Source organism: Myotis myotis, unplaced genomic scaffold (assembly GCF_014108235.1).
Source record: "Myotis myotis isolate mMyoMyo1 unplaced genomic scaffold, mMyoMyo1.p scaffold_m19_p_1, whole genome shotgun sequence".
In the NCBI taxonomy this organism is placed as follows: domain Eukaryota; kingdom Metazoa; phylum Chordata; class Mammalia; order Chiroptera; family Vespertilionidae; genus Myotis; species Myotis myotis.
Window position 1 is genome coordinate 33,655,949 of NW_023416313.1, and position 23,789 is coordinate 33,679,737.

Below are 23,789 nucleotides of genomic sequence, written 5' to 3' on the forward strand. Positions count from 1 at the left end.
GATTGGTTTATTTCCTTTAGCATAATGCTCTCAAGTGCATCCATGCTGTTGCAAAGAGTAACCTTTCCTCTTTTTTTACAGCCAGGTAGTATTCCATTGTGTAAATGTACCATGGTGTTTTTATCCACTCTATTGATGGGAACTTGGGCTGCTTCCAAATTTTGGCTATTGTAAATAACACTGCAAAGAACATATATTCTTTCCAATTAGTTTTTTGTGTTTCTTCAGATATATTCCCAGAAGTGAAATCACTGGGTCATAAGGCAGTTCCATTTTTAATTTTTTGAGGAAACTCAATATTGTTTTCCACAGTGACTATACCAATCTGCATTACCACCAACAGTGCACAAGGGTTCCCTTTTCTCCACATTCTCCCCAAAACTTGTTTGCTGATTGATTTATTGATGATAGCCATTCTGACAGTGTGAGGTAATATCTCATTGTGGTTTTAATTTACATTTTTCTGATGATCTTTTCAGATGTCTATTGGCCATCTTTATGTCCTCTTTTGAGAAGTGTCCATTCCTGTCCTTTGTCCATTTTTCAAACTGGATTGTCTTTTTGGTGTTGAGTTTTGTAAGTTCTTTATAAATTTTGGATATTTACCCCTTATCACATGAGTCATTGGCAAATATGTTCTCAGTGGGTTATCTTTTCATTTAGTAGATGGTTCCCTTTGTGCAAAAACATTTTAGTTTTATGTATTCCCATTTGTTTATTTTTTCTTTGCCCAAGGAGATATATATTTAAAAAAAATACTGCTATGAGAAATGTCCAAAATTTTACTGCTTATGTTTTTTTCTATGATTTTTATGGTTTTGAGCCTAACATTTATAAGTCTTTAACCCATTTTGAGCTTATGCTTGTGCACAGTGTAAGAAAATGGTCTAGTTTCATCTTTTTGCATGTACCTGTCCAATTTTCCCAACAATTATGGAATAGACTATCTTTAGTTCCTTGTATGTTTTTGCGTCCTTGGTCAAATATTGAGTGTGAAAGTGTGGGTTTATTTCTGGGTCCTCTATTCTGTTCCATTAATTTATGCTAGTACCATGCTGTTTTGATTGCTATGGCCTTATAGTATATTAGTTTGGTACCAGGTACCATGATTCTTCCAACTTTGTTCTTCTTTCTCAAGATTACTGTGGCTATCCTGGGTCTTCTGTTGCTCCACATACATTTTTGGAATATTTGTTCTAATTCTGTGAAATACACCATTAGTATATTGATAGGAATTGCATTGAATCTATAGATTGCTTTCGGTTGTATGGACATTTTAATGATGTTAATTCTTTCTATCTTTGAAAAGGATGACATATGCTTCCACTTATTTGTGTCTTCTTCATTTTCTTTCTTCGATGTCATAATTTTCCTAGTACAGGTCTCTTACTTCCATTAAATTTATTCCTAGGCATTTTTTTTTTTTTAAAGCAACTGTGAATGGGATCATTTTCTTAGCTTCTCTTTCTAATAGTTCAGTATTGGTGTATAGAAATGCAATTGATTTCTGGATATTTATTTTATATCATGCTTCTTTACTAAATTCATTTATTGGTTCTAGTTATTTTGTGTGAAATCTACTTTAGGGTTCTGTATATGACAGTATCATGTCATCTGGTGACAGTTTTATTTCTTCCTTTCCAATTTAGATGCCTTTTTTCTTCTTCTTGTCTGACTGCTGTGGCTAAGATTTCCACTGCTATGTTAAATAAGAGTAATGAAAGTAGACATAGCTTATTCCTGCTCTTAAAGGAAATACTTGTAGTTTTTCCCAGTGGGCATGCTGGCGGCTGTGGATTTGTGGATATGTGACCTTTATTACGTTGAGATGTTTCCTCTACTCCCACTTTGCTGAGTTTTTAAATAAAAAATGGGCTCTAGCCTTTTCTGCTCAGTGGATAGAGCGTCAGCCTGTGGACTGAAGGTCCTGGGTTTGATTCCAGTCAAGGTCACATGCCCAGTAAGGGGCATGCAGGAGGCAGCCAATCAATGATTCTCTCTCATCATTGATGTTTCTATCTCTGTCTCCCTCTCCCTTCCTCTCTGAAACCAATAAAAAGATATTTTAAATAATAATAAATGGGTGGATTTCATAAAATGACTTTTTTCCATCTATTGATATGATCGTGCGGTTTTCATCCTTCAGCTTTTTATGTGGTGTATCACATTTATTGATTTGGAGATACTTGTACCAACCTGCATCCCCAGAATAAATCCCACTTAATGGTGTATGATCTTTTCAGTGTATTGCTGAATCCAGTTTGCTAATATTTTGTTGAGGATTTTAGCATCTATGTTCATCAGGGAATTGACCTATAATTTTTCTTCTTTGTAGTGTCTTTATCTGGTTTTGAAATTAGGATAATGTTGGCCTCTTAAAATGAGCTTGGGAGTCTTTCCTCATCTAGAATTCTTTGGAATGGTTTGAGAAGGATAGAAGTTAGTTCTTTGAATGTTTGGTAAAAATAATCTATAGACCCACGCAGTCCAGGACTTTTGAGAATTTTTTTTATTATTGCTTCAATTTCACTAGTTGTAATCTGTCTATTCAGATTTTCTGATTCTTTCTGATTCCATTTTGGAAGACTATGTTTCTAGGAATTTATCCATTTCATCCAGGTTGTTGAATTTGTTGGCATACAATTATTCATAATATTTTCTTCACTCCTTTGCATTTTTTTTGGTATCAGTAGTTACTTCTCCTCTTTCATTTCTCATCTTGAGACCTCTCTCTTTTTTACTTCATGAGCCTGGCTGAAGTTTATTAATCTTGTTTATCTTTTCAAAGAACCAGCTCTTGATTTCATTGATCTTTTATATTGTTTTTTAGACTCTATTTTATTTATTTGTGCTCTAATTATTTTCTTCCTTCTACTCAATTTGGGCTTTGTTAGTTGTTCTTTTTCTAGTTCCTTTTGTTTGAGATTTTTCTTGTTTCTTGAGATAGGCCTGTAATGCTATGGAATTCCCTTTTAGGGCTGCTTTTGCTGTCCCATAGATTTTAGGTTGTTGTGTTCTCATTTTTGTTTTTTTCAAGATATCTTTTAATTTTTTTCTTGACCCTGTTGTTAACCCATTCATTGTTTAGTAACATGTTATTTAGCTTCCAAGTCTTTGTGTGTTTCTCAATTCTTTTCTTGTGACTGATTTCTAATTTCATACCATTACAATCAGAGAAGATGCCTGATATGATTTCAATCTTCTTAAATTTATGGAAACTTGTTTTGTGTCCTAACATGTGGTTTACCCTAGGAAATGTTCCATGGGCACTTGAAAAGAATGTATACTCTGTGGCTTTGGGGTTAAATGCTCTGAAGATATCAATTAAAATCTATCTGATCTATGGTGACAGAAAAAAAAAAGAAATCTACCTACTGTTTCCTTGTTGGTTTTCTGTCTGGAAGATCTATCCATCAATGTCAATGGGGGTTCCCTACTATGATTGTATTGTTGTTGATCTCTCCCTTTATGTCCATCAAAATTAGCTTTACATATTTAGGTACTCCTATATTGGATGTATAAATGTTCACAAGGATTCCATCCTCTTGTTGGATTGCTCCCTTTATCATACGTAGTATCCTTCTTAAGTCTCTTACTATAGACTTTGCTTTAAATTCTATTTTGTCAGATGTAAGTATTGCTACTAACTTTATTTCATTTCCATTTGCATGAAATATCTTTTCATCCCTTTATTTGTAGTCTGTGTGTATCTTTTGTTCTGAGAGTATTTCCCTAAATTTTAAATTCTACAGCCTTTTAACAGATATTAAACAAAAAAAGAGGGGGTTTTATGGTTAAATTAATTTGAGAAACTTTGTTAAATAGGTTTAATCTTCTCAAAACCTTAAGTATGTTAATGTATGTTAAGATTTGGGGAAGGGGGAGGATTGATTATGAAGGGTTTCCTAGTTTTCCTTGACCGTAAAATCCATTTTGAAAGGACTGGCATTCAATAGACCAAACCTTAGGAAGTGCTGGTCAAGCATCAATATCTATTTCTCTCAGTGTACGTTATCATGAGCTTAGTACCCGTATCGCTTGAAGTGAATAATGCTTTCTTTTGTGATAAAATGACTTTACTCTAAAAATCTTCCATGTAATTATTATCATAAAACATGCTTAATTTTCATATAGAGAGGCTTATTAGACCAGCCTAAGAATCTCGAAAGAATCTTAAATATCTAATTTAAGTTTTAGAGGATATCCAAGATAGTAGGATTTGGGGAGGAGGATAAGGACAGCAAATAAAACCTATCATTGAAACAAACCTCTGAAACAAATTATAAACAGCATGTGGTCCAGGGGTAGGTCTAGATTCTAATCCTTTTGCTACCACCAATGAGGTACCAGATTGTGGGCAAACTACTTGGCCTTGCTGTGCCTGTTTATTCATAGAGATAATAGAAGCTACTTTCTAGAACTGTGGTGATGAATAAATTGTTTGCATAGTGCAGGGCAGTGAGATAATGCTTTTGCTGTTAATAACAATAATGATAAGTAACATTAAGCATTCACTACGAACTTTCTGAAAGAATCTTTAGACGTATACCTACCTCCTGGGTAGATTTATATGTCTATAAGTCAAAATTTATGATATAGTGTCCTAATATTTTGACATACTATTTCAATTTTCAAAGGAATTTACTTCTTACTCCAGATATAGCACTTATATACTTCAGAACAAGGTTTATTAGACATCATTTTATAAAACTGTACTTACTATTACAGACTGAAATATGTAAATAGGAACAAACTTAATTTAAACTTGACCTATTATTCCTAATGGATTGGTTATATTTCAAAAATACAAAAATGTTTATATGTCTGTATTTTACCACCTTCTATTAATACAATAGTTACTTATATGATTAAAAACACTTATCACCATCAGAAAGATTAAAGTCTACTTACAGTGTTCATGACATTTTGCCAAATTTTCTAGGTCATCCACATGATAGTAATCATAGCCTGATGTTCCCAGAACTTCAAATGGCAAATATCCTATTATGGGTGGTGCCCTAAATTACATATAAAGCAACATTATAACTTTTTCCATAATGAGGAATATTCCAACTAAAAATCAATTTTAAGGGAACCTTTATATATTTGAAAAAGTGGATAACGAACTTGATCATCCAAATTAGAAAAAGTTTGTTTTGGAAATCCATTAATTTAAACAATTATATGACTGTTCCTTTTTTATAAAATTTAAAAATGGAGTTACCTGTGATCTAGAAATAGAAATTTCCATTCTAAACTATGTCTAGATGTAAACTCTTCATTGGGTTCTTCAACAGTGCACATTTCCTACAAATAAATTAATAATTAAAATTCAGAAATACTTTTCTGCCTTTTGAAGAATCCTAAATATTGTTAGCCACAAAAGTCCTTATTAGACAACTTTTCTAGCAATTTTTTTTAACACATTTTAATTTTCTAATACTAAAGAATATGGCAATAAATAAATGCAGGCTTCTAGAGGAGTACTTCTTACTCGACACGTTTCTCCATTCACTCACATGCCTATAAATCCTAATTCTGAATTCAGATCTCTCTCCTGAACTTCAGTGCCATATTTCTGTGTAGATGTCCCCACACATCACAAACTCAGTATTTCCTAAAATGAACAAACTGCCTTATTCCTCATATCCAGTTAAAACAATTTTCTATATCACCTTTTACCATCTAAATGCTTACTACTAAATCCTTTCAAATTCACCTTCTATCTTAAAAAAAAATCTATTTAACCCCATCCATCTTCAGTGTCTTAGTTTAGACTAGACCCTCATCATCATTGTTTCATATTATTGCCACAGCATCTCCCCAAACAACTCTACGTGTTCTTCAACCCATCTTCTATTCTGGCTGTAATTACCTTACTAATACTCAAATATAACTATATAACTTCCCTGCTTAATGATTCCTCATTCTGTTAGGATAAAGTTTAAACTCTTCAGCATGGAGAAATAAAAAAAAAGAAAGAACGAAACATATTTCAGTTCTGGCCTTTTTCTATTTTTTATCATCTCCCAACATCCCTACCCCCTCCACACACAGTAACCCTAGACTCTACTCATATTCAACAATGTATTCCAACCTGCCTCTGTGTCCTTGAATGACCTTCTATAGCACAATGCAGTGATTAAAGAGTATGGGCTTTGAGAGAAAAAGAATTAGAATCAATCTCATTTCTACCACTTAATAACTTTGACTTTGGGCAAATAACTTAACTTCCCTAAGCCTGTTTCCTTATACATAAAACTGGGATCACACTAGCATCTACCTTAAAGGATTGTTATAAGAATTAAATTAGATAATGCACATAAAATATACAGTATGTAATAAGCACTAAATATTTGCCACTGCTATAATTTCCTAAGATCAAAACAAGAAGAGCAAAACTGTTTAAGATCTTCTAACTACTAATTCAGTACTTGTCCTACAATATGGCATCTTCCTAATTTTAAAATCTTAGCCTGGTTTACTTCCAGCCACGTTCTTTTAGTGGCTGAATTACCTCACCTTCCACTTCCCTACTAATCATCTGCTTCTGAGGTCCAAAAAATAAAAATACATTCTTTAATTAAATTTTAAAGCTAAAAAGATAAATTGCATGCAAGTAAAAAGTAAAAAGCCACTTGTATATTTCTAAAGAAAATGTCAAAAATAATCTTTAAAATTACACACGTTTGGCCTTTCTCCTTTAATGTAGGTTATGAACTACACACAAAAAAAAGCATCTTAAAATTTTGCACAAACGCACGACAACAGTGATATGTAACCACTGGTTAACTGCAAAGGATTTATTTTTCAAAATGAATTCTAAATTTAATGAGTACCTTGATAACTCATTATGTGCTTAAAAAATACAGCATTATGATGATATATATTTCAAGATTAATGGCCATCACTATCTTTAATGTTTGTAGGAAGTTTCAGTTATTCTAGAAACAGCAAAAAAAAATTACATAAAGACTATTCGGCAAAATATGAATTTAAATCCCCTTTAGGAAATAAAATTCAAAACATACCTTGATGAACTGAGGTGTAGCTAATCTGACAGTAGCTACAAAACAAACTCTATCTTCATAAGATGGTCTGTGTGTGCGTTGTATAGTTCCTTCAAAACCATTGTGTGCTGAAGTGGATACTAAAACAATAAGGAAATATGTATCATCACTTAATCCAGTAAAATCTAGTTATTATTGATGTTCAAATAGCTATGTTTTCGAGAGCTTGAAACAATACCAGATTAAAAGTACATTGGAAGAAAAGCATTTTAACTCACCACTGTTTAAAGATTTGAAATTTCCTATAAATTTCACATATTCATAGGTAGATGGCTCTTTTGGGTCTATTGTTCCTCGAAGCATATGACAACAGAATTCTAACTGATTTTTTGCTGAAGTGGGAGAAAAAATATATTTGTGATTTATCATGAGTGATATATTACATGAAAATATTATAAAAGTTGTACAAGTTTACAATATTTTCTCTAACAGTACTCAATTACATTTTTATTTAGTCCATAAAAGTAGAATAACTATAGGAGATGATCTTCTTAATACAGAAAATAGATGATCTATCCTTAATAGAGAAAACTGATCTTTTGATATAAGTAACTCCATATTTCCCCATTTTTATCTGTCCTTCCTTCTCATTCTTCACTCTAATTTCAAAGAACAGTTGTGCTTCCCATTTTAAAGTTAATGCTTCTATGTCTACTGTGAACAGTCTTTCCTATGTTCTTTAGGATCAGGGCTACACCTTTATTCATTCCTTTAGCATCCACACCTTCTCTTCTTTGAGTCATTTGTGTCTATTTGTAAATCTGCTTAGGTCTTCCCATCTCAGATAAACAAAATTTTTTCATATTACTTTTTAAAATATATTTTTATTTATTTCAGAGAGGTAGGGAGAGGGAGAGAGAGATAGAAACATCAATGATGAGAGAGAACCATTGATCAGTCAGCTGCCTCCAGCATGCCCCCCATTGGGGAACAAGCCAGCAACTTGGGCATGTGCCCTTGACCAGAATCGAACCTGGGACCCTTCAGTCCACAGGCCGACTCTCTATCCACTGAGCCAAACCAGCTAGGGCCATGCTACTCTTTATAGTATCATAGAAATTGCCTTCCTTTTCATTATGTGCTTTAAGTTCCATACGCATATTCATTTACCTTAACTTCACGCATGGTGGCTTTCTTCCTTATAACCTGTATAGCAGGGATGAGAAACCTTTTTTCTGCCAAGAACCATTTGAATATTTATAACACCATTCGCAGGCCATACAAAATTCCCAACCTAAAATTAGCCTGCTATATTTGGTCAAACATTTAAATAACTCACCCCAAATGCCCTGGCTGGGCCAGACCAAATGATTTTGTGGGCCTTACTTAAATGGCCCACAGGCTGGATGTTCTCCACCCTGCTCTATAGGAATTGCTTGCATAAAGATCACCAATACTTGTACAGTAATCCCCCCTTATTCCAGGGAGATATGTTCCAAAACCCCCAGTGGATGTCTGACACCACAGATAGTATCAAACCCTATAAGTACTAATATTTTAGCAAACGTACATACCTATGATAAAGTTTAATTTATAAATTAGGCACAGTAAGAGAGTAATAATTACTAATCATGAAAGAACAGTTACAGGTATACCTCATTTTATTGCACTTTGTGTTACTGCACTTCACAGATACTGAATTTTTTACATATTGAAGGCAAGACACACCACTAGCAGAAAGATTATGACTTGCTTTATTGTGGTGGTCTGGGAACTTAACTGGAAATATCTTCAAGGTATACCTGTCATCACAATATACTTTTTATTATAGTTATGTGACTGTGGTCTCTCTCAAAATATTTTATTGTACTGTATATACAGAAAGGATATGCTGGACAGAGAGATAATTCACATCCTATGTGGTACAGAGCAGGATGACATGAGATTTCATCACACTATTCAGAATGACATGCAATTTAAAATTTATGAATTATTTATTTTTGACATTTTCCATTTTTATATTTTCAGATGGAGATTGATTGCAAGTAACTGAAACCATGCAAAGTGAAACACAAATAAGGGAATACTACTGTACTATTAACTTCAATGGGCTTTCCTCATTATTACTACCTCTTCTTAAAACTCCCACTTCATTCAATAGCCTGAAACTTACCTTCCTACCTTATTGAAAATTTCTATATTTCTACTAATCAGTCTTCAAATTGTGAGCATTTATAAACATTGTTTTGATCTTGATCTATCATTGCCCTTTATAAATTTATCAGCATTTAGTTAACTTATTTACTCCTAAATCTCTCTCCCCAACTCTTAACATTTTGTATAAGACTAAGTCTCAGGTCACTATGTGCTTTCAGGACATTGCTACTTGATTGTCCCATCAATAACTCAAACTAAAAATATTTCAAAGTGAATTTATCCCTCTCTCTTCCTAAGCCAGCTATTTTTCCCCTCTGACCTATGTGTTCCTATTTCTCAAGATAGAAACCATATTAATTTGGTCTCTTCTCTTCCACAAGCCTCCAGTCTGTCACCAGGACCTGCTTTTTATTTCACCAAAAAAGCTCTCATAACTTATTTTTCCAAATGAGCATCCAATACCACCAATTTAGTATAGATGCAAACCATCTAGGTAACTACAAAAATGTATCCTATATATGCCTCCATACTCCTGCCACTAGAATTGAACTTTCCCTACAATTGTTAACTGATGTTACTTTCACAGTTATTATTTCAGCACTCAAGGACTAGTAATGCCTTCTTCATTCACAGCATCAAACTCACATTCTTCTGTCATTATCATGTATGACTTCATTACCTACCACAACAGGTTCAAAATCTAACCGCCTTCTTCCTAAAACCTCCACAGATGAACCTTAGCCACTTGGTCTCCTGCCTAACACTAAGTCCTATTGAATTTATCTACTCAACACGCACATACAGGCTTTCTTCTCCATCCTTACTTCTTCTGTAGTTTTTTACTTCCAGGCTAATCCTTTTCAAAATTTTCCACCTGAGATTTTATCCAAACCAAAAAGCCACCTTTTTGCCAGGTCCTCACTACATAATAAAAATCGAACAAGTCTGAATGAAAGATTAGGCCCCATTTCCTTTTCTAGACACAAATAACACCACTGGTACCACCTCACTTTCATTAAGGCTCAAATGACCTATTTGCAGAAACCTAAATTTACCCCCGTTTTAAATCATGTTTAATCTTCTGGCATAAAACACTTTTTTTCTGGGAAAATAACTTTTTGTATATCGGTGCTTAACTAGGGGTAAGTCTTTTAATTAAGGTTTTTCTCTATCAAAACGTATTGTTGCCATCCACCCTCCAATCTTAGAAGCAGAAGCCTAACGTTTGTCTTTCTGCCAGAGGCTTTCATTCAGTTCTCCCACCAACTCTGCCCTATGAAGGCCTCTATAGTGGACCCTTTCTTTGTCATCTTTTAGGTCTCAGTGTTCTACCTTTCTAATTCTTCTCTCCTTGCTCTATATATTCATCTCAAATAATACAATTCAATCCATGACTTCAAATACTATTATAGGCATATAACTGATCTATATCATTATATCCAGCACAAATCTTTCTCCTAGTTGAAAAACTAGAGTGGTCTATTGGTAATGTCATAAGAACTTAATTTTTTAAACAATTATAAATAGGCTTCAAATGGACTCTCCTAGTCTCTAATTCATCTCATCTTCTGACAGGCCACTCAGTCACATCAAAGATATACATTGATACATACTTACACATATATGTGTGTGTGGGTGTATTCTTGGACAGTTAGTTTTCTATAGAACTTGAGAGTTCAAAATACCAAGAACTTTTCAAATGATTAATAATATCAGAATTACCAGAAATGTCAAAATTAATATCAGTATGACCAGAAAAGTCAAAATTAAAAAATAATGAAAAAAGTGATTAAAAAAAATCTAATAACTAATGACCAAATATAAATATAGTCTTGTGATCATCTCAGATTTTACATAGAGAAAAATTTAGTGAAGAAAATGAGGTATTCTGGTCAAATTAATTTGCCAATGAACCTAGAAGAGATGTCTGATTATACCATAGTATTTTTAGTTTTCAAAAACAGGAACTATTTTTCACTGTTCTTGGCACTTCTTTGATATTGCACAATTGCCTGGCATGTAACATATACCCAATAAATGATTTTTTTAATTAGTAAAGTAAACAAATTTCTTTAGTTACTATTTCTTAAAAATACAGAAGTTATTATTGTCCAACTGGTTGATTATAGTGAAAATAATAATGTTTAATTTTCTCATTACGTAAGATTTTATTTACAAATTAATAAAAACATATTATAAAGTTCCACTTTTGTGTAAAATACAGTTTATGGCATAACTATTATAACAAAAAAGATGGGATTTCAATATATTCTAGAATAGAGTTCAAACTTTAAAATACAGTCTTAATTCCATATTATATATATTTTTTAAAATTTAAAAGTGATCTAATAAGGTATATGAAACGATGCTATGTGTTAATTTAGTCAAACATGTCTGTGTTTGTTACAAAAGCAAAGTATAACATGACCAAATACATTTAGCTTTTTCCTTAACAGCTACTACTTACATTTTAAATATTCCGGGGTCAATGAGTCACTTTCCAGCAGATGGGTAGAGAGTATTTTATAAACCTCTGAATGTTCCCCCTCTGGGATGAAATTAAATATACTTTGATCCACAAGATCAGACTGAAAATAAAAATTCAAGAAAATAAAATAACTTTAGTGATTCAAGAGACATGTATTTTAAAAGGATATAATCACTCTTAAAACATCAGCTGAACATATGATTAACTTGATTATTTGTAAAAACTGACAAACATCAAGTTACAGAGAACAACTTAAAGAATAAGAGAAGCCTGGCTGGTATGGCTCAGTGGTTGAGCATCAACCTATGAACCAGGAGGTCAGGGTTCGATTCCCGGTCAGGGCACATGCCCAGGTTGCAGGTTTGATCCCTCATGTGGGGTGTGCAGGAAGCAGCTGATCAATGATTCTCTCTCATCACTGATATTTCTACCACTCTCTCCCTCTCCCTTGCTCTCTGAAATCAATAAAAAAATATTTAAGAACAAAACAAAGTGGAAGATGATTAACATGACCTCCATGTCTCCGTGTCTTCATCAGATCCATGTTCCATATGATCTTGAAAAGTCTGATAAATGATTTGCAAAGGTGAGTTTCACCAAATTTGAACATCTGCCAGTGGTTCTCAACCTTCCTAATGCTGCGACCCTTTAATACAGTTCATGTTGTGGTGACCCCAACCATAAAATTATTTTCGTTGCTACCTCATAACTGTAATGTTGCTACTGTTATGAATCGTAATGTAAATATCTGATATGCAGGATGTATTTTCATTGTTTGCGACCCACAGGTTGAGAACTGCTGAATACTAATAATAGCCTAGGTGGTCGCCACGACCTCATGCATCACGCCCTCACAAGATGGCCGTCACAAGATGGCTGTGCGCACAGCAGAGGTGGGGCCCAGCAGAGGAGGTGGGTTGCGGCAGGGGAGGGCAGTTGGAGGAGATCAGGCTGACAGGGGAGGGCAGTTGTGGGCAACCAGGCCAGCAGGGGAGGGCCGTTGGGGGTGATCAGGCCGGCAGGGGAGGGCAGTTGGGGGTGATCAGGCCGGTAGGGGAGCGGTTAGGGGGTGATCAGGCTGGCAGGCAGGCAAGCAGTTAGGAGCCAGTGGTTTCGAATTGTGAGTCAGACATCCCCTGAGGGGTCCCAGATTGTAGAAGGTGCAGGCCGGGCTAAGGAACACCCCCCCCCCGCCCCACCCCACCCCCGCCATGCACAATTTTCATGCACCAGTTCTCCAGTTTAAAATATAACAGAACTAAGGAAGTTAATTAGAAAAATCTTTGGCTACAAGACATAACCCTACGGTATATCCAAGCCTCTGGTAATTTATGGTGGTATTTACTATAACACAGGACTAGCCACAGGCTAAACAAAGAGGAGATTTGACTTTGGTGTCATTTCAATTGTCTAATGTGTCTTTTCCTCTTTACTTCATCTTTTCCATCCATCCATCCTGTATCCCACTGTCAAAAAGCCCTGCTGTTAGCTAACCCTCCTCCCCCAAAATAAGTAGTATGTCAAACATAATCCTTGCTCAAATATGGCTTTAATAATGATTCAGTAATCAACTGTAATTTGACAAACAGGTTGCCTACAATGTGCCATGGCTATGGGAATCAAATACGAATAAAACAGTTCCTATCCTAATAACCACTGACAACAAATCAGTGATTTCACATTTTCTACCAAATCCAGACTATTCTACTTAGTTTATCCATATTTTCAAACTGCTCTGTGGAATGCTGGAGATACTGAAGGGGTGTCTCAAGGACTGTGGAGTGAAAAGGAGCTGTGAAGGCAGGGCTAAGGCTCTTTGCCTCTGTATTCACAAAAGCAGTTCCACTTTTATTTGGGTTTAAACATTGTAAAGATTTTGTTCAAAGAAAGAAATTCATGGTTTAAAAACAAAAACCCTCAAACAACAAAAGAGAGCCACTGGGGAGGTGGGAAGTGGGAAGAGTTTTTACCGTACTCTCCATAAAAGCCATACATTCACATTCTTTCTTTTCTCTAGCTCTCAAAGTCCACTCTATAAATTGGAATAGCCTTCCTCTCTTTCTCCACATACTAGTATTTGTATCTTCCATCTTTCAAAGACCAGTTCAAATTATTTCCTTCAAAAAAGTATTTTCTTAACACCATTAATCCACAGTAAATAAAATTCCTTCACTACTTATTACTTCTATCATTCATTTCCCATAAAACATTTCTGTCAATTTTATTTTAATGTCTATGTCTTACTGCCCACTGCCCATCCTATATATTAAAAGCCTAACATGCTAAGTGTCCAATCGACCAGTCGGCCGTTCAACCAATCAAAGCGTAATATACTAACGATATGCTAAGGCCACTCAACCACTTCCTATGACGTGTACTGACCACCAGGGGGCAGAGAGTCGACCGGTCGACCAGCTGCTATGATGTGCACTGACCACCGGAGGCAGACAACTGACCAGTCACTATGATGTGCACTGACCACCAGGGGGAAAACGCTCCAACCGGTAGGTTAGCTTGCTGCTGGGGTCTGGCCAATTGGGGCTGAGCAAGATGGGCCAGACATGCCCTGGAGCCCTCCTGCAGGCCTTCCCCAGCTGGCTAACTTCCCACATTTCTCCCCGGCCCCGATTGTACAGATCGTGCACCGGTGGGGTCCCTCGACCTGGCCTGCGCCCTCTTGCAATTTCGGACCCCTCAGGGGATGTCGGAGAGCCGTTTTTTTCCCGATCCCACAGGCCAGGATGAGGGACCCCACTGGTGCATGAATTTGTGCACCAGGCCTCTAGTATGTAAATAAAAGCCCCCATCTCTTATATATTTTCCTCCTCCCTTCAAATTAAGACACATTAAAGTTGTGCATTGCATATAACAGTTATTAGTAAAATAAATGATTCTAGATTAAGGAGTTATTTAGTAAAGGCTTACGGATAACCACACTAAAAATATATCTGCATTTTAAGAAGGTTTTTTTTCCCCCCCTGAAAGTCTGAAAAGCCCCTAGAACAGAAGTTATGCACTAAAAATTCAGGCATGAATAACAAAATTACTAGAAAACTGCTTTTTATTGACAAAACAGAGGCATTGATATAAATGTAAAAAATAGTTTAAACAGAAAAATAAAACTATTTGAATAAAACTTTCATTTTGAAAACGATTATAGTTTTCTACTATTTGTTCTCACTGACAATTTCTTTTACTATTCAAGAAATTATAAACTGACCTATGTTATCCTTGCTTTTCCAGCTATAAACAGATAGGTGTTTCATATTCACAGAGAAAAGAATATAAATGAGTAGTATGATCACAGAGTGGTATGATCACAAGCACTGCTTCCCCTGAAACTTTATACTATGAAGGAAGGATCAGAGTTAGCAGGTGATTAACATGTCGAACTTTCCATTAATCACCACATTTAAAATCTCTAAATGAAGCTAATCATACTTAATATCACCATACCATTCACTCAGTTCCCAAACACAATTCAAAGAAAGTTAGAAAAGCAGCTATCCTGATCCTTTTATCTCCTTCAAGCATTATCATGAAGAAGAAATGTAAATCCTGCTGAGTTAGTTATGTGACATATATCAATAGCCTTTCTGTTTTTCTACATTTTGTGGAAATTATAAAATGTAACCAATTATCTTACCCCTCAGATAGACAACTGACAGTTAAATAACTGCAGTAGAGTACTTGCTTAAAAAGGAGTGAAAGCTCCTCAGAAAATACGTTAAATATATGTTGAATATAACGTATTTTTAAACAACTGTGTTCCTTATGTATAGGCATAAGGAAGAAAAGTTCTGGCCCTATCAAATAATCATTATATAACTACTCAAAAAAATTCTAAATTCTATTTCTGTAAACTGCTGGTAAAGACTGTACTGGCTTTCTTTATATATACTGATTTTAGAGAGGAAGAGAGAGATAGAAACATCAATGATGAGAGAAAATCATTCCTGCCTCCGGGGAATTGAGCCAAGAACCTGGGATATGCTGTGACCAGGAATCAAACCGTAGCCTCCTGGTGCATAGGTCGCTGCTCAACCACGGAGCCACCCTGGATGAGCACACCGCAGGGTTTACTGCTTTTCTTAAAACACATTTGTGTTTACATTCCCAAACTCTCAAGTTAAGAGGAGAAAAGGAAAGGCTTGCCCAGTATCCTCACAGAAGCATTTTTAGTCCTGGACTCTGCTAAGCTATAATGTGGTTATCATCTTCTTTGTATTACTTGGTTACAACTTTAATATATTCTCTCTGAGGAATATATTTAAACAAGTGTGAGGAATCAATCTTTAGTTGTAAAATTTAAAACATTTTAAATTTGAAATATAGTAAGATACCAACTTTGTGTCTTGGAAGCTCCACAAAAATGTTGCACAGTTAAGTCCAATTTCTCTAGTTTCATGTTTCTTGCTGATAATATAAAGGGGGTGGGCTAAGGCTGTCTAAAATTTCTTCCGGCACTAAGGTGGTATGAGCCTAATTTGTCACAGAAAGCTAGATTGGGAGACAAAAATTCCATAAGTTTTCTTTCCAATCTCAAGAGAATAAAGCATTTATGCCCAATTATTAGCCACAAATAGGTTAAAATGTGCCTAATAAGCATAAAGTGACAAAGTTAAGAAAACATTTTTCTTGCAGGACCTATAGAATCAGTCTTGTAATTTTATGGTCTGATTTAAAATTTAAATTTAAAAATTTTAAGTCATATTGACCACTAATTTAAGATGGCAAGTTTTAATTTCTCAACAGAACTGAACTATAAACACTAAAGCCTAATTTAGGTATTTGCTAATGTGTCTTCCCTTCTGGCAATAGCCAAAATTCTATTTTAGATAACAGGTATATACATTAAGACACAATGAAAGAGACATCATTATTTTAAACCTTTTGTTTAGTATCTGTTACAGTTTGAATATTAACGACAACTAAAACAGAAAGTCACATATTTTTTCCTTATGTTTGATCCTGAGTATTATTTTCTCAAAAGATGTGTTTCTCTTTTTGCCTCCCACCCACCCCGCCCCGCAGAACACTGGTGTTTACATTTTTCAAGGTGATGTGAAGAAAAGTGTCCATACGAACTGGTGAGCAGCAAAAACATATTAACAAAGGACACTATTAACTTAGTATGGAATGAAATGGGTCTACTAGAGCAGCAGCAGCAATTTCCTCTGCCCAAAAATTCACCTACCAATCTATATGCTTTGGCTAATACAAACAATGAAAAATATCAAGATAATGTTAATAACATAGGAAACTGGGTATGGGGCACATGGGAACTCTATGTACTATTTTCTTGATTTTTCTGAAATCTAAAAACAGTTATAAAATAGAAAGGTTTTTAAAAATCCAGGATGGAATGGAAAGGTAAAGACAGTTTTCACGAGGAGGGAATGTTAATGACAAAATGCTTGGATCCCAACTAGATCTATCACATGTTACCTATTTCAAAAATCAATTAAACGCCATCTCACTAAAGATTCAACACCAGTGTGCCATTAGGAAAGATTTTTTAAAACAGCTACATCAAACAGCCTACTCATTTTTATACATTCAGTAAAATACTACCAAATGCCTCTCTAAGAAACTAGCTAGCCCATTGTGGATATAAAGTCCCTGCATTTAAAAAGCTACACCTACCATGATTACCCAAATAAACAGAAAATTACAATTCACTATAAGTGTCATGATGGCAGTACGTACAAGGTAACATAAGCAGAGAGAGAGGAAGGGCATCTAATTCTGAATGGAGTTCAAGGAAAGTGCCCAAAAAGTAGGCTTTTAAAAAGTGTTACCACATATATTACATAAGATGCTGATTATGAATAAAATTTTTAGAAATTTAATTTAAAAAATTAGTTTCTATAAATATATAATGAAAAGAAAACCTATACAATGGTATATGGTTTAAAAGCATATAATAATACCTTTATTTGTATTAATCTTATTTTAATCATTATCTTAATCCTACAATGAGTTTCTTTCCCTAGCTTTTTTCACATAATTAAAAAAAAAACAAAACCAGAAAATTCAGTTAATCAATCTGTCCTTTTCTCTGCCTATACTAGTTTAGTTCTATAATCTGTTTCCTCTCAAATTTTAGATGGGCTAATTACCTACTTTTTGAGCTTACTGTTAATGAAAGCCCCTAGAAAAGCAGGCAAACCAAGTCATTTTCTGGTGTGAGCCACAAAAATCAGCAAACTACTTAATGCCTGGCTTTCAGTAAGAAAATACCCTTTTAAATCTGGTCTTTTAAGTGTAGTGTCCATTCTCTATATAGAATACTAGAGGGCTGGTGCACGAAATTCATGCACGGGGGGTGTGCGTCCCTTAGCATAGCCTGCACCCTCTCCAATATGGGACCCTCTCACAATCCGGGACTGCTGGCTCCCAACCGATCGCCTGCCTACCTTCCTGATTGCCCCTAACTGCTTCTGCCTGCCTGCCTGATCACTCCCTAACCACTGCCCTGCAAGCCTGATCCATGCCTAACTGCTCCCTTGCCAGCCCGATTGCCCCTAACTACCCTCCTCTGCTGGCCTGGTAGCCCTTAACTGCCCTTCCTCTGCAGGGCTGATCCCTCTCAACTGCCCTCTCCTGCTGGCCTGGTCCCCCCAACGGCCCTCTCTTTCAGGCCTGGTCCTTCCCAACTGCCCTCCCCTGCTGGCCTGATTGCCCAAAGCTGCTCTCCACTGACAGCCACCTTGTGGCAGCCATCTCGTGTGTTGGAGTGATGGTCAATTTGCATATTACTCTTTTATTAGATAGGATGAGTTGGCAGAGTAATCAGAGGGAGGAAGATACTGCTTATCAGTATCTCTTAAAAGAGACCTTTATAAAACAGGTACTTTGTATTTATAATAAATTAAGAGTAATTTATAAGTAACTTCAGAATATTTATACCACAAGCCCTATCTTAGATAAGAACATTACATATTAAATAAAAATTTCAAATTCATTAGAACTGTCAGCTGCAGCAGAGCATCTAACATCGTGTCTGGTAGAGAGTTGATATTCAATAATTATACTTGGAATAAAACAACAAACACATTAATTTTGGTGTTCACCATCTTTATCAAAATCATACAATGTAATTATTTTCCAATTCTGTACCCTTAAGGTCATATTGATAACACACTGAATATGGCCACTTGGGCATTAGCAAGTCAAGCCATAGAGCACAAAAGTTCTATATCTATTATTTTTAGTGTGTACTTTTAAATTATTCTTTTGAGAAAATTATTTGTGTTCCTCTAGCTGTAACAGGAATATCTCAGTAGAAATTTAATTATTCCCAAGATATTCTCAGTGATTTAGCAACGTCTTCACCAGGCTGAATAAAAAGGAAACACTGAAAACTTAGTATTAGAAAAAATAGGACAGCAAGAACAGAGATTGGATACAGTGGTCACTGAATAGTTACTACAGATTACAGAGGCATGACTGAACTGAGAAAAAACAGCCATGTTAAAACAAAGATGTATTTTGCGTTCTCCTCCACACTCTACTTATTGCTTAACATCGCTCTGGAGGTACATTTTCAAGTACTTTAGAATGTTGAAAATAGGCATTAAATAAGAAAGAGATCACAGGATTTTTATACTTACTGGTAAATGTTCAAGTAATGAAGTTACACTCTCAGACACATATATTATGCTTCCATCTGTCATGATTGCTAAAAAAAAACCATCAAGAGCCTGAAATTAAACATAATAGTCAGTTAAATGAAAAGAAAAAAGTGTTTTCTAGCACAAAAATAAAAGTCTAACTTACTAAATGACAAAAGACATAAGGTAGAAATTTCCAGAGCATTATCAAAATGCTAGCTTTCCCCCTTCACAATACTGTAGTATAGTATATATCTTTGTGCATTTTTTAAATGCTTTTGGAGAAAAAAAATCACTCTTTGGCTATTGGACAGTTGGTTTCTAAACTATGGATTTAATGTTCTACCTTATCATTCATATATTGTGTACAGATGGCCTTATTTGAAGATGCTAATATCTCTGAAGTACACACATCATTAATAATGTCTTTGGCACACAAAGGAATACATTATCACCTTTTGTATATATCAAACGAGAGGTGTATGAACTGTAGGGAGATACATGAGGAATTGAGTGAAAGGGAAATAAATCTGAAAAGGTAGGCTAAGGATAGATCATGAAAGGCCATGAAATGCCAGGTTAAGACATAAGGACCTATATCTTATGTTCAAGAGTAGTCTGGAAGCAGTGTGTAAATAGATTTAGAGGGGGAAAAAATTAAGATAGGAAAATCTCAATGACTTTAGAATAGACAGTGAAGTTAATGAGAATCTGAATGAAATTAAGTGCAGTAAGAATAGAGAAGAAAGAACTTAGACATAGAGAAATGTGAAGTTAGAGTTCAGGAGAGAAGCCATGCAGAGATACAATACTTATTAATAAAGTGATCCTGTATTTTACAGAAGATAAAGTATTTTCATTTGAGAATCTTAGTTACAGAAGTAACCGCCGAAGATATGAGATCTGCAGATCTGCATTCCAGACAAATCCTTGGGGAATTATCTACATGTGGGGATGCGAACGACAAGTACCAGAGAAAATCAAAGACAGAATACAACTGTCGATGAGGAAATCAATAGAAGAGAATGTGACAAGGTGAGAAGGAAGATGGATGGTTCAGTGTAAAATAAGATCCAACAGGATACGAAATGAGAAATAAATTTGGTGACTTTCAGAACAGATGCCAATAGGAAGATCGGTCAGACTAATGAATTTAGAGACGAGTGGATGATCAGAGGTACTTATAAAACCACTCTACCAAGAACTTTAGAATGGAAGAAAAGAGAGATGAAAGTTTAAAGGGAAGCAAGTATCAAGGGAAGGCAATTTAAAAAAAAGTTACAAGTATATTTGCAGGCTGAGGGAAAGGAAAATCCAGTGTAAAAGATATTGAAGATATATAGCAGAAAAAATACGAAGAGAAGTTCCAAAAGTTATCACACTCAATTTTGATTTCTTATTTAATTATAGGATCTCTCAAAGGATAGCAATCTCTGTTAAGAGCCATACATATCTTCTATAGCACTGTATCTGCAGGACCTAGCATATGTGTAGCATATAGCAGACAAAAAATACTTGTATTTAATTTCCAGAGCGTGGAGTTAGAGTAACCTCCCTCTATTTCTAAGTAACTATTGAAGTATACATTGAATGCATGAAAAAAGGCATGCCACCACCCCTTCTATTGAGGGAGAGATTTGGATATTAAAAAGAACTTATTTTGAGTAGATGACTACTTTCTAAAATGGCTAAAAGAAACCCATTCTCGGCTAATGTAGAAGGAATAAAAACCTTATAATTCATGCAAATTCATGAAATTACTTTTACAAAAATTCCTTAGTATAATGCCAGTATTATTATTCCATAAGGAAAAGGTCAAAATGATGTTATTAAGAACTAGCTTTTCTCATATGAAGCTAGATTATATAATCTTTGAAAGCAAATTAATATTTACTATGATGATCTGTATTTGCTATTAGGATATTTGTTACGAATCGGGGTGCAGTTCTATTGTGTAAAGGGAAATAATTTGAAATCAGTACTCTTCACGACTTTATCCCACTCCTAGGACCATAGGTTGTCCTTTCATTTTCCAAAGTAGGCAAAGGTTAAGCAGAGGAAAGCCTCCACTATCATCTTGCCAAATTCTTAATACAAGTAAAGACCAGGGCCCAGTCTTTTGAGTGATGGATGTAATTTCCCAAGCAGGTAGGGGGGTACACCAAAAGCTCAAGGGGCCCTGAAGATGAAGATCAGAGAGATATGGACATCCCCCTCCCAAAAGTGAAGACTGTGAAACTTATCCCTCTTCCACACTGTATAAGGGGAAGGCTCATTCGTTAAAACTCCTTGTCTTCCTATTTGATACCTAATTGAGCCACAATAAAAGGACTATGTAAACCTTCTTTGTTAGTGAGTATTTAATCGGGGGGAGACTGAAATGGAAGTTCTAGGGGAGGGGATAGAACTTCCTTGCGGATTTGTATCTAAAGTTGACAGGGCACTAGCCCTTGCCTTGTAGACTACCAGAGAGAGCTGTCGGCTTCCAAGGGAAAGAACAATGCACTAAGAGAGAACTTCACCTAAAGATGACTTTGCATAGAGGTCAGGCTAAATTGCCCTGATTTCCTTGACTACTCTCTACCTCAAGGTTGCAAGGAATATTCCGCATCAGAGTAGAGATGAATGGCAATGGAGGAATGGAGAGAGAAAAGGCTAACATACAGGTTATAAGTGAATTTTAATATCTCAGTCCTAGTTCTTCCATTAATTAGCTATCTGACCTGGGACAAGCTGCAACTTCTCTGGATCTCATCCACAAAATGAAGAAGTTGAGGTGAATGATCGAATCTCTTCCACTAGTAGCTCTAACATTCCCAGATATAACCTACATCTGAAATTCTGCAGAAAATGGTATCTGCACTGCCTACCTGTAATCTGATCAAAGTGACTAGCCAGTACGAACACATCTAGGTTAGTTAGACCCAGGTTGCAATACAAACACATATTTATAGTACATTAATGTTAGAATACATATTTACTTGACAGTTGTAAATACTAAAATAAAAAATATGTTTGACATATTAAAAATAAGTAAATATAACATTTTTCAGGAATGTAATCCTGAAAGCTGTGAGGATCATCATGAGACAACTAATTTATATATGATTAAGTTTTCTGCTGTATATAACGTCATAATCTCTTAAATCTTTGATTTTTTTTAATACTACTGTGTCCTGACATTAATAAAGATCTGTCCATTGTGAAAAATTTGAAGACAAAGCTTTTGTGTTTAGCTTATTAGTGAACAGATAGTTTATCTTCATTAAGATTATTGATACATGAATGTAGATATTACACAGCTTTTTTGGTGTTGTTGTTAAGCCTTGCCCAAGGACATTTTTCCATTGATTTTTTTTAGGGAGAGAGGAAGAGAGAGGGAAAAACTGAGAGAAACATCAATGTGAGAGAAACATTGACTGGTTGCCTCCTGTAAGTGACCTGACCAGGGCCCAGGCGGTGAAGAGCCTGCAACTAAGTTATGTGCCCTTGACTAGAATTGAACCCAGGATCCCTTGGTCCACAGGCTAGATCAGCTGTGGGCAAACTACGGCCCGCGGGCCGGATCCGGCCCCTTTGAAATGAATAAAACTAAAAAAAGAAAATACTGTACCGTTTTATGTAATGATGTTTACTTTGAATTTATATTAGTTGACACAAACACTCCATCCATGCTTTTGTTCTGGCCCTCCGGTCCAGTTTAAGAACCCATTGTGGCCCTCGAGTCAAAAAGTTTGCCCACCCCTGGGCTAGATGCTCTATTTGACTGAGCCAAATAGGCTAGGGCTTAAAATTAACTTTCTTAATTTTAAGAAATTTTTCATACCAATGAAGCAAGGAAAACAGTTAATGATTACCAAATTTTATTAAAAAACTAGAGGCTCGGTGCACAGATTCATGCACTAGTGAGGGGTGTGGCCCCTGGGGATTGGCCCGCTGTGGGAGTGCCGCTCATCCTGGTCAGCAGAGCAGCGCTCCCACTGTGGGAGTGCACTGACCACCAGGGGGCAGATCCTGAGTTAAGCGTCTGCCCCTGGTGGTCAGTGCACGTCATAACGACTGGTCGACTGGTTGTTCTGGTCGTTCTACTGTTTGGTCACTGGGCTTTTATTATATAGGACTGCACAGAGAATATAATCATAAAATTAAAATTAGATTTGCTGCCTGTGGATTCCTCTTAAGATCTTACGATAAGTTCCTCAGGTAATGGAAACTAAAGAGAAAATAAACAAATGGGACTACATCAAAATAAAAAGCTTGTACACAGCAAAAGAAACCATCAACAAAACAAAAAGAAAGCCCACTGCATGGGAGCACATATTTGCCAATGTTATCTATGATAAGGGTTTACTCTCCAACATTTACAGAGAACTCATACAACTTAACAAAAGGAAGATAAACAACCCAATCAAAAAATGGGCAACCGACCTAAATAGATAATTTTGGAAAGAGGATATACAGAAGGCCAAGAGATATACGAAAACATGCTCAAAGTCACTAAACATCCGAGAGATCCAA

The 23,789-nt window shown here is 35.5% G+C and overlaps 1 protein-coding gene across 17 annotated transcripts in view; it reads right to left on the reverse strand.

The window, feature by feature from the left end:
- The window catches only part of CLOCK (clock circadian regulator), a 163,180-nt gene that overhangs the window by 38,187 nt on the left and 101,204 nt on the right, over positions 1-23,789 (reverse strand). For 16 of the 17 annotated variants that reach the window (XM_036334456.1, XM_036334445.1, XM_036334437.1 and 13 more), the window contains 6 exons: positions 19,272-19,361; positions 11,635-11,755; positions 7,289-7,402; positions 7,032-7,150; positions 5,225-5,307; positions 4,912-5,018 (listed from right to left, as the gene is read on the reverse strand). In XM_036334456.1, coding sequence (XP_036190349.1) covers positions 4,912-5,018; positions 5,225-5,307; positions 7,032-7,150; positions 7,289-7,402; positions 11,635-11,755; positions 19,272-19,361 — 634 coding nt within the window. The remainder of the gene's footprint in view (positions 1-4,911; positions 5,019-5,224; positions 5,308-7,031; positions 7,151-7,288; positions 7,403-11,634; positions 11,756-19,271; positions 19,362-23,789) is intronic. The other variant, XM_036334476.1, reaches the window with a different exon arrangement.